Below are 11,653 nucleotides of genomic sequence, written 5' to 3'. Positions count from 1 at the left end.
TCTGTTAAGCCGATGAACAGTAACTAACAGGGATAACTATGGCCACAATTTATAAAATATAAAAAAAAAAAATTAAGCCAATGACAATGGATTACTGTTCCTAAAGGAACTCAAAAGTTAATTTATATATAAATTATATGTCTAAATTTTAAAAAAATGACATGATCTGACTATCATAGTGCTTAGTGTCCAGGTGCAATTGTGATAATGAGACACAATTTTACCATGTGCAGCTGTATATATGACGATGCAGCCAAGCATGGATCATTGAATAGAATTACTTTGGTCAGTCCCCATTTGTATATTATGCAAAGAAAACCACGAGTGAATTATAATATTCAAGCCTTGGCCTACAGAGTATTGAGAATGGTGTTAGACAATGCTGCAATGGTGTTGACCCGGTCAACTACGCACATCCAATTCTAATGAACGCGCTGCAAGTTCAGTTCCTTTATCATATTATATACTATAAATACTATTAATTAATTAGTACGTATCTGTTGTTTCGACTTTGCATATTTTCTTAATAAACGTGGAACATATTTAGCTTTCAAATCACCCACCACCAACGTCAATAATTAATGAAAAAGAAAGTTCGACGACATCCACAACGGCACCACCACCACCCAATTGCCAAAGCTGCCATGGATACCTGGATGGGCAATTAAAGCTACTAGCCTGCTATCATGGAGGATCTTTGCTCTATCAAAGCCTAACATCAATACGGACACAAGCAGAAACACCAAGATAAAGATTCACGTCTCTAACTTTAGTTAAACCTATTTTTGAGAATTCGATACTATTTTCTAGAAAGTACAAGATTTTATTGAATAATGGGTTCTTGGTCGTTGTCAGCATCTTCACAAGTACATGTAGCAGTGCTTTCTCAAACTCTTACGTTTCTCTTTTTCCTCTTCTTTTCTAATGGTAGATCTACGTTTCTGTATACCAAATTCATAAAACACAAACCAAGATTTTGTGCTTAATTAATGCAACTTTATACGAATTTGCAGGAGCCGTAGGGGTTACTTTTACTATTGTAAACGAATGTGGGTTCACTATTTGGCCCGCAATTATTAGCGTTCAAAGGTTAAATGAAACCGGATTTGAGCTCACAAAAGGTAGTTCACGCTCTTTTCAAGTTCCTACTGTCTGGGATGGTAGTATATGGGGTCGGACAGGTTGCAACTTCAATAGCTCAGGTAAATGGTTGTGTGCCACAGGTGACTGTGACACCAATGAATTCCTGGAGTGTGATGTAGATGAAAGGATACCACCCGCCACAACTGCTGATTTCAGTATCAATCAAAGCCAAACACACAGCCCGGATTTTTATGATGTCAACATGGCCCTGGGCTACAATTTGCCAATACTTGTGGAGGCGACTTCGGGTTCAGGTTCCAGTTTACGTAGTTGTGCGAAGACCGGATGTGTTGAAGACTTGAATCAGCGGTGACCAAGGGAGCTAAGTTCAGCCGATGGAAAGGTGTGTATGAGTGCTTGCTTAGCTTTTGGCTCTCCAGAGTATTGTTGCAGTGACTCGTTTTCGTCACCCTCATCTTGCAAACCAACAGCATATGCTCAGTTGTTTAGGTCAGCCTGCCCAAGATCTTATAGTACCTCATATGATCTACAGGCTACTACATTTTTGTGTAATGGTGCCGATTACACCATCAGATTCTGTGCCTCTGCCGATTCATTTTCAACAATAAAACTTGACAGTGAACTCAAGTCTACAGACCAGCTTGTTTCCAGGCATGGAAATTTCACATTAGGGTTCTTTGGTGAAGATTACAGTTACTTGGGAATTTGGTACACACGCGATGTTCAATCCACGAAAGTGTGGGTAGCTAATCCAAACGCACCGATCATATCCAGCTCAGGCGCTCATACCCTTTCCATCAGTGCCAAAACCGGAGACTTGATTATCACTGCAGGAGGGACAACTCTAATGAGCATCACCAATGTTAAAATTGCTCCAAATGCAAATGTGACTGCAACCCTTGAAGATAATGGTAATTTTCGGCTGATTAACCAAGTTGACAAAAGAGTTTTGTGGCAGAGTTTTGTTCACCCAACCAATGTGCTTTTACCAGGCATGAAGCTTGGGTATGACATGACAACAGGCCAGAATTGGACTTTGACTTCTTGGTTGAACAATGAAAACCCTAAATCAGGACCTTTTACTCTGAGTTGGGAACCCACTCAAAAAGGATCCCAGGGATTAATGATTCGACGACGTGGACGACCCTACTGGACTAGTGGGATTCTAAACAACCAAATATTTCAATATATGTTTTCATTGAACGGCCCAAGTAGTCAATCCATGTATAATCTCACTTCTGTATACAACAATAAAGCAAGATACTTTAGCTATGACAGTAATATTGCTGCTTTACCCATGTGGATCTTAACACCAAAAGGCCAAATTAGAGATATTAATAGTGCTACTGCTTGGAGCCCTGAGTTTTGTTATGGATATGATTCTGGTAATGGTTGCATCCTGTCGAGTTTGCCTCAGTGCAGGACAGAGAACGATAATTTTAGTAAAAAAAATGGGGATTTTGCTCAAGATAAGACAAAAAGTGCAACTGATGGGAACTCAAGCTTAAGCATTAACGATTGTTTTGTTAAGTGCTGGAATGATTGCAATTGTGTGGGGTTTAGTAGCAGTACCATCAATGGAAGTGGTTGTGTTGTTTGGACAGGTATCAATAGTTTTTTGGTTAATCCTCATGAGAACTCTACCTCAAAGTATGTGATCAGCCAAAATCTAGGCAATCTAATTACAGGTAATAATGTTGATTTCTAATGGTTTTTGCTACCATTTAAACCTCCTTAAAACTAAACAAGCTACACTGCAGGAAACAAAACACAAAAGAGCAAGAATTGGATATGGATATCCATTAGTGTTTCCATCACTTTTGTTTTCCTTTGTTTTGGGGCTTTATGGTATATAAAGAAGAGGAAGCGTAGACAAAAAGGTATAAAACCATCAACGACATTAAATCCAGCTTATGTTTGTACTTTCTAGTTCCATCTTTTGTGAAGTCACTGATGTTGATTTTAGAATACGAGAGACGGAAGAGAGATGAATATTTCGTTGAGCTGACAACTTCCGAAAGCTTCAAGGATGTACATCGGCTTGAATCAGATGGTGTGAAAGGAAATGATTTGTTATTATTTAGCTTTGCCTCTATCATGGCTGCCACCAATGATTTCTCAGTTGAAAATAAGCTTGGACAAGGTGGTTTTGGACCTGTTTACAAGGTTACACTACTGTCACTTCCATCTTTTATGATAAATCTTTTTGGTTCTTGCATTTGTATACCTATTATAACAAAAAGATATTCATGCAATTATGAGAACAGGGAAAACTAAGTGATGGGCGAGAAATAGCAATCAAAAGGCTTTCAAGAACATCAAGGCAAGGGCTTGTGGAATTCAAGAATGAACTAGTACTCATAGCTAAACTCCAGCATACAAATCTTGTTCGAGTTCTTGGTTGTTGCATTCACGGAGAAGAAAAGATGTTAATATACGAATATATGCCCAACAAAAGTTTAGATTTCTTTGTATTTGGTATGCATTGTTTAAAACATAAGTGCGTTCAGTTCTTTTACTTGTGATATCCGTTATGAACTCTTTCACTGGTTTCCAGATGAAAACCGAAAGGCAGAGTTGGATTGGCCTAAACGATTTATCATCATTGAAGGAATTGCTCAGGGGTTGTTGTACTTGCATAAGTACTCAAGAATGAAAGTTATTCATAGGGATCTAAAAGCTAATAACATTCTTTTAGATGAGAGGATGAACCCCAAGATTTCTGATTTTGGTATGGCAAGAATATGCGAGCAAAATGAAACCGAGGCAATGACTAACAGAGTGGTTGGAACATAGTAAGTCATCTCTCTTGAAGCATCAAAAATCCCGTTGAGTTATACGTTTTCATGGTCAATCTATCAGAAAAAAAGTTAGATTTAATATTACCAAGGAGAACTAGCACAATTATACAAATCTAGATAGAGTATCTTTTGGATGAATTTGTTGTTTTTCTGATTCAATGCTATCTATTTCTAAAAGGTCTTGGTGACTATTTTGTATTCAGTGGTTATATGTCTCCTGAGTACGCAATGAGGGGAATTTTCTCAATCAAGTCGGATATCTTCAGCTTTGGGGTCTTGATCCTGGAAATCGTCAGTGGAAGAAGAAATAGTAGCTTCGTCCATCTTCATGACACATACAGTCTTATTGGATATGTAAGTAAATTCAGATTCAAATTTTAACATCTTAAATGAAAATGAGACCATCTTACATTATTTGTTTACACAACTATATATTACGGTTGACGTACATATCCACGATGTCCAAACAGCTTAACTGATGCACGCTACAGAAGCAAAGGGGATTTTACTAGCTGACTTTTATTACGTATTAACCAGTTTAACCTTACCACTTTGTTGGAAAGTAATCAAGGGAAATTTGATCAAATCATTAATCATCTGTTAGTTATTTAGGCATGGGTGCTATGGCAACAAGGGGATACATTGGAATTCAAGGATCCTACATTGGGAAATACTTGTGATGTACAGCAATTCTTGAGGACTGTTCATGTTGCCCTTCTCTGTGTACAAGAGAATGCAGTAGATAGGCCAACAACATCAGAGATGATCTCCATGCTTCTCAATGAGTCTGTATCATTACCCATTCCAAACAGACCAACATTTCTGATAGGTGGAGGGGAGTCAAAGTCAACTTCATATGAAACCAAAGCAGAAGATTTCTCTGTGAATAATGTGACCATCTCTGATGTTGGGGGTCGATAGGGTATGAATGTAGCTTCAGCATATCATTCTTTGTGAAAAACTTTTCTGTAGTTATTAACTTTTGTAGGAGATGCAAATCCATTTTTCTATACTTGTTAATTGTTATATGCATGCAGAATTACCACTTCAGAATATGAAGCACCCTCCTTACAGGTCTATCCGTATTAAATATGTTGATAAAGAAGTAAAGTACATCTTGTGCAAGCTTCTAGATATAGGAGATTCATTATTAGCTCAATTTCAAAGCTTTCTCAGTATAGGAAGTCTGGTGTTTTTGCAGCCTGATTGGGGAAGACTGGTGACTAAATAGAAGCATCATCGAAATGTTATTGGGCTGCATTTGTGGAAATATATAACTAATTTATAAATATCATCCCTTCATAGATTTTTACATTCCCTTATTAGTTTAGGTTTTAAATCATGTTAATTTGTCTCTTCAATTTCCTCATGGTGTCAGTCAATTGTATAGACATTCACAAGAGTAACCAAACATGTTTAAATTTAGTCGAGCAGAATCTGAGATTTCATTCCATCACTTTCCCACAAAACCGAATATCCACCACCAAAAGCAACCTGTTGGTTGCCCCAAAGTCGAATCAATATGTATACAAGTTTGGGCACCAACCCATGAGTAAAAGCACCAAATAGAAAATCCAAGTGTTTATCTCAACAACTCGTCTAAAGCTATAGAAAAAAAAAATCAATAGAAAGGATTTAGTAATAATTTAGTGATTCGCCAACAATAACTATGATACACTATCGAGCCTCCATTACTGTAATGGTCATATTGTTTACAGAATAGTCCTCTAACTTTCTTTCAACTGAAGTTGACTTCGAGGCACTTCTGCCAATGAAGAATGCTGGCTGCTTTGGGAAAGGTAATGACATGGTGTCATTGTTAAGCATAGAAATCACATCTGACATCTCTGGCCTATCTAATGCGTTTTCTTGTACGCAAAGAAGTGCCACATGGATACTCCTTAATAATTGGTGTGTGACATGAGAATCTGCTAGAGTTGGGTCTTCTAACACCAATGCATCCCCTTTTAGCCATAGCTCCCATGCCTAAAACCATTCCAAAGTCTTCAATCATTACATGTAATTCGATTTTTCAAGTAAAAACAAAATACTAATCTAATGTAGGGGATGTAAAAAACGATATATTACAAGTGAACTTACGTATCCGATTAGATTGACGGTTTTGTCAAGATAGGAGAAGCTTGTATTTCTTCTTCCGCTGACAATTTCTAATGTTAAGACTCCAAAGCTGAAGACATCAGATTTCACCGAGAAAGTTCCTTCCATTGCATACTCGGGAGACATGTAACCACTGTGTAATGTATTTCACATAGATTCAGTACCTTAAAGACCAAATATCACTCATACTTTTGAGGTATGTAACTATGTATTAATGTCTACATGATCCCATTTTATTACCTCTTACATGTAGTATTGAAACTTAAAATCAATTATGTTCCAAACCTATGGTATAAGGTAATTAAACAGGACTATTTGACAAAATATCCAACATAGAGAAGTAAAAGAGAAAGAGCAATATTCTTACTATGTTCCAACCACCCTATTGGTAATTGCTTCGGTCTCATTTTGTTTGAAGATTCTCGCCATACCAAAATCAGAAATTTTGGGATTCATATTTTCATCCAACAAAACATTACTTGCTTTTAGATCCCTGTGAATAACTCGCATTCTCGAGTATTTATGTAAGTAAAGCAACCCTTGAGCAACCCCTTCAATAATGTTCCATCGTTTCGGCCAGTCTAGCAGTGTCTTTCTTGTTTCATCTATACATTAATTGTTTTAACAAGTCATTTAAACCATAGTTCTATTGAAGCTAAAATCATTGTAGAAATCTATTTTAGATCTTTTAATTTTTTTTTCTTACCAAAGAGAAAAAAATCCAAGCTCTTGTTCGGCATGTACTCATAAATCAACATTTTTTCTTCTCCACGAATACAACAGCCTAGAACCCGAACAAGATTTGTATGTTGAAGTTTGGCAATAAGAATGAGTTCATTCTTGAATTCCACAAGCCCTTGTCCCGATGTTCTTGAAAGCCTTTTAATTGCAATTTCCTGTTCATCACTAAGTTTCCCCTTTTCTCATAAACACATAAGATCTTGTTTAGTAAGATGGAAGAGAAAAAACTCAAAAACTATTAGCATTTTCTGAAAACACAATAAATATTAAAGATAAAAGTACCTTATAAACAGGTCCAAAACCACCCTCTCCGAGCTTATTTTCACTTGCGAAATCATTTGTGGCTGTCACTATGGTAGCAAAGCTGAACACCATCAAGTCACTTCCTTTTCTGCCATTACTTTCAAGATTACTTGCATCCTTGAAGCTGTCAGAAGCTATTAGCTCCAAGAAATATTCGTCATCTCTCTTTTGTCTCTTTTCCTCTTCAATAAAAAATCATGGCTTAGAAAGTGAAATTGTTTTAAACAACTCAAGCATACCAAAAGAACATGTAAAATGTCATATTGTCATACCTTCTCGTCTAAGCTTATTCTTCTTTAGATACCACAATAGACCAGCAGAAAAGAGAAGTAAAATAATGGAAGCAACAATGGGTGCCCAGATCCAGTTTTTAGCATTTCCTAGTGCATAATTAATTGAAGCTATATATTAATAATCAAACTGTATGTAGACTATATTCACGTTACTCAAGAGTTTAGACAATATGTTGGTTTAAAGCTATGAAAATACATAACAATTAACAAGTAACCCAGAAACCATTAAATCAATCACAACTGTTTACCTTTACTTGGATTTGGAGAAATCATCGGAATTGGAGAAATTAAAACATACTTTAATACAGCACTCCCTGTTGAACTGATTGAAAAGTTATCGACTGATTTAGCTCCAGTCCAAGTAATACAACCAGTTCCATTGCTACTTGTGGTAAGCCCGAGACAGCTACAATCATTCCAGCACCTCACCATACAATCGCTCATACTTAGGCTTGAATTGTCATCATACGAGCTGCTCGTCATAGGTGCAAAATCCCCATTCAACCAATTAAATTTATCATTCTCATCCCTACACTGAATCGTATTAGAATCTGCGATACACCCATCACCCGAATCATACCCATAACAGAATTCAGGAGTCCAAACTGCAAAGTTATCCGCATCTTGAACTCGGCCACCTGGAGTCAAAAACCACATGGGTTGAACGCCATTGATTCCATGGAAACTAAAGTACCTCTCTTCGTCATTGTATACATAACTGAGATTGTACTGGTATTTGCTAAATGGACTATTCAAAGCTGTCATGTATGGAAATGTTTGATTATTTAGATTCCCACTAGTCCAGTAGGGTTGACCTCGTCTTCGAATCATTAATCTCTGAGATGCTTCATCAGTTGGTTCCCAGCTCAAAGTAAAAACACCGAAATCAGCAATATCATTGCTCAACCAAGAAGTTAAGTTCCAGTTCTTTCCCGTTCTAAGGTCCGACCCAAGTTTCATACCTGGTAAAATAACGTTGGTTGGATAATCAAAACTCTGCCACAGAGTCCGGTTGTCAGTTTCGTTTTTCAGCTGGAAATTACCCGTGTCTTCGAGAGTTGCTGTAATATTAGAATCAGGACTGGATTGATTGTCGGATATGTTTACAAGTGTTGTTCCTCCAGTGGCGATGATCAATTTTCCGGTGTCTGGATCGATCATGAGGACACCAGAGCTGGATATGATCGGTGTGGATGGGTTGGCTACCCATACTTTGTAAGTTTCATCGTTGGTATACCAAATTCCTACATATCTGTAGTTTGTGGTGTTAAAGAACCCTAACGTGAAGTTGCCACCCGGGGAAACAAGCTGAGACGTAGTGAGGTTGAGTTGGTCACCAGCTTTGATAGTTGAAACACCGGTGGCCGGAAAACTGTTTATGATTAGGATCGTACATAGAATTGTGAAGATGATTAGAATATTCATTTTTTAGTAATTTGATGGAAATAAAGATACCTGAATTTGAATATTGAGAGTTTGATGCTTTAATATATTATAGGGTTCTCATCTATCAGGAGCCAGCAACGACTATTTCTCTTTGTCAACGAATTTGAAGAAAGACAGAGTCAGAAATAGTTTTAAATTGGATACCATGAAAGCAACAGTCAAAAGACTGGGCTCCTCATCGCCGATCACCGTTCCTTCGTGCACCATCTGGTTCTTTTTCGCTACCGGAGCTGAGTACCCTTCACCAGCAGAAAGGACCCACAACAATCGGACCACCTATAACCGCCGATAATGAGTATTGTCGATATCGGATTACCGTCCATCGGGGCCGGAAAGGCTGATGCAACAGGGAAGAGGATTCCCATCCATCCATTGGACCTCTATGTCCACAGTCTACACGTTTTCTATCCGCAGTACTCCGTAAACTTTGAATTGTGGGTGTGTTTAATCAAATATACAATAAATTGTAATAAAACTTGCTATGAGCTTGTTTCCCATGGAGTTTTTCAAATTTTTTGAGTGTTCTTTATTTAAAAAAAAAATGATTGAAAAGAAAAACTACATTGGATAATGAGACTTTTTAGTTTTCTTTAAACAAAAAAAGTTTTTAACATAAAATCTTAGGTAAATCACATATTTGTTTTGAAGTTTGCATAAAATAAAAAAATAAAAAAAAAAAACAAAAGAAAACAAAAACCCAAAAAATAAAATAAAAAAGTAGTTTTTTAGGAAATTTGGACGTTTCACGCAAATAAATAGTGTGAGTCCTTTTCCTAAGGGTTAACGTTTTTGTTAAGTTATATTTGACAAGAGATCATTTATGTAATTTGTTCTCGTGATATTAAATGGTAATTTTATATATTATTTATTATTATTTTTATATATTTTTTATGATTTAAATATTTTTGATGTTTTATTATTGTTTAATGTTTTTCTTTTACATTTTTTTGGCTTATATTTTTTTGAAGTTTTTTTAGAATATATTTTTTAATATTTTATTTGTCTGTATTTTTTAAATATTACATGACTACTATAATAATAATTTGTAACATCATTTAGTTAAATCATTTTTTTCTATTTCTTTTTTGTTCTTTTAATACAAATAAGATTATATAATTATTATTTTTTATTTAAATATTTAATTAAATAATATGGACAAGATTACGGGTGAAAGCGGTGCAGTTCGGTGCGGTTATTAGCAAAAACTTCACCACTAACCGCAAATGTGGTTAATCTATTTTCAAAACCGTTTGGTGCGGTTATTAGGCGGTTATTTTTGCGATGCCGTTTTGTTTTTTTTTTGTGTTTCGGTTATTAACCGCATGGATTTTATGCGTTTATTTTGTATGGTTTTTAACCGTACTTTGGAGTTCAAATAGTTTTAAGAGTTTAAATATATTATTTGTAATAATAAAAAACCATAAGGTATAAGACAATTAGCTTAAATTACAAACAACTAATATTTTAAAAACGTTAAATTACTAGTAATTAACAATAAATATCTTAAAATTGTCAAATTTCACAATTTTTAAAGTCAAACATAAGAAAAACCATACACTTTTGTATTTTAGAATTTTATCTTCTTTCATCCATAAAACTTATTTTATTTTTAGTATTTAATATATTAATAATTACTAATAAAAAATTGTATATAATATATGCAGTGCGGTTTTTGAAAACTAATAACCGCACCGCACCGCAAATTTTCGGTTTTTAAAAAACAAAAAACTTAACCATTATTATGTTTTACAGATACGGTTATATAATTACTATATTTGTAAAGCTCTTTATAAAAACAATTTGTAAAAAAGGTGTAAAAAGGGTTATAAACATGAATACAATTAATATAGATTAGGTATAAAATTATTTATCTTATCAGAATTAATATATATGCTAATCGGAATTTGAAATGTGTGTCTAAAAGTTTATAATGGTCACGGGAAAACAAACAAAAATGACTATTAGTAGTTTATGGTAACAATTTAATTGCTTATGTGTGTCAACAAGTAAACAATGTTAATGTTAAAGGAAGGAAACATTTGACTATCAGTAAGTTATAGTCATTGTTTGATAATAATAAACAAAGTATGTATAAGTAATTTATGATGACAACTTAAGTTATTATGTGTATTTAAAAATAAACAATGGTCATGCTAAAACAAAAAAACGTATAACTATTATTAATCTATCGTCACGTTTAAATTGTTTATGGGTGTTGAAAGGTAAACAATAATAATGCTAAAGGAAACATGTGACTATAAGTAATATATGGTCATTGTTTAATAATAATAATAATAATAATAATAATAATAATAATAATAATAATAAAGTACGGCTATATGTAATTTATGGTGACAATTTAAATTATTATGTGTGTATAAAAGTAAACAATAGTCATGGTAAAACAAAATATGTATGACTATTAGTAGTTTATGTTCACACATTAATTAATTGATTGTGTGTGTCGAAAGTAGGGATGAGCAGCGGAACTGAGTACCCGTTTACGGAATCGGAACCGCCTCGGAACCGCCTTAAATGGTTCTGGTTCCGGTTTTCATTTTTATGGAACCGCTACCAGCTGGGTACCTTTCGGAACCGCTATATATATATATATATATATATATATATATATATATATATATATATATATATATATATATATATATATATATATATATATATCACAATTACGTTATACAATATCCTCCTCAATAACATCATTTAAAATTCTAGAATTTTAAATAATTTGTTTTGAACCTTTAAATATCCTTATATAATCACTTTAAAAATAAACTATCAATTTTTAAAATGAATTTATAGATAGTATACATAAGTTGCTATTAGTTT

General features: G+C 34.5%; 2 protein-coding genes across 5 annotated transcripts; one reads left to right on the top strand and one right to left on the bottom strand.

Annotated features, from left to right (window-relative positions):
* The first annotated feature begins 515 nt into the window (after window positions 1-515).
* Window positions 516-4,958, top strand: LOC145048792 (G-type lectin S-receptor-like serine/threonine-protein kinase At1g67520). Of its 3 annotated transcripts, none has more exons than XM_078997400.1 (8): window positions 516-927; window positions 1,014-2,792; window positions 2,865-2,984; window positions 3,071-3,270; window positions 3,372-3,582; window positions 3,662-3,899; window positions 4,109-4,259; window positions 4,518-4,958. In XM_078997400.1, the coding sequence occupies exons 2-8, from the start codon at window positions 1,493-1,495 to the stop codon at window positions 4,824-4,826; spliced, it is 2,529 nt and encodes an 842-aa protein (XP_078853526.1). In that variant the 5' UTR covers window positions 516-927; window positions 1,014-1,492; the 3' UTR covers window positions 4,827-4,958. The 3 variants fall into 3 exon arrangements, with proteins under 3 accessions (XP_078853526.1, XP_078853527.1, XP_078853528.1); XM_078997401.1 differs by lacking the exon at window positions 4,518-4,958 and adding an exon at window positions 4,376-4,508; XM_078997402.1 differs by lacking the exon at window positions 4,518-4,958 and having other exon boundaries at window positions 4,084-4,184.
* Window positions 4,959-5,326: 368 nt separating this feature from the next.
* LOC145048793 (G-type lectin S-receptor-like serine/threonine-protein kinase CES101) lies at window positions 5,327-9,254 on the bottom strand. 2 transcript variants are annotated; one of them, XM_078997404.1, is made up of 8 exons: window positions 8,816-9,254; window positions 7,609-8,732; window positions 7,340-7,447; window positions 7,047-7,249; window positions 6,730-6,940; window positions 6,391-6,628; window positions 6,006-6,156; window positions 5,327-5,891 (listed from the first exon to the last, which is right to left on the bottom strand). In XM_078997404.1, the coding sequence occupies exons 2-8, from the start codon at window positions 8,519-8,521 to the stop codon at window positions 5,583-5,585; spliced, it is 2,133 nt and encodes a 710-aa protein (XP_078853530.1). In that variant the 5' UTR covers window positions 8,522-8,732; window positions 8,816-9,254; the 3' UTR covers window positions 5,327-5,582. The 2 variants fall into 2 exon arrangements, with proteins under 2 accessions (XP_078853530.1, XP_078853529.1); XM_078997403.1 differs by lacking the exon at window positions 8,816-9,254 and having other exon boundaries at window positions 7,609-8,809.
* Window positions 9,255-11,653: the final 2,399 nt, after the last annotated feature.

The sequence above is a fragment of the Lactuca saligna genome, chromosome 5 (genome assembly GCF_052625555.1).
Source record: "Lactuca saligna cultivar CGN05327 chromosome 5, ASM5262555v1, whole genome shotgun sequence".
Taxonomy (NCBI): Eukaryota; Viridiplantae; Streptophyta; class Magnoliopsida; order Asterales; family Asteraceae; genus Lactuca; species Lactuca saligna.
Note: the sequence above shows the minus strand (reverse complement) of the source record. Positions and strands in the feature narration are given on the sequence as shown.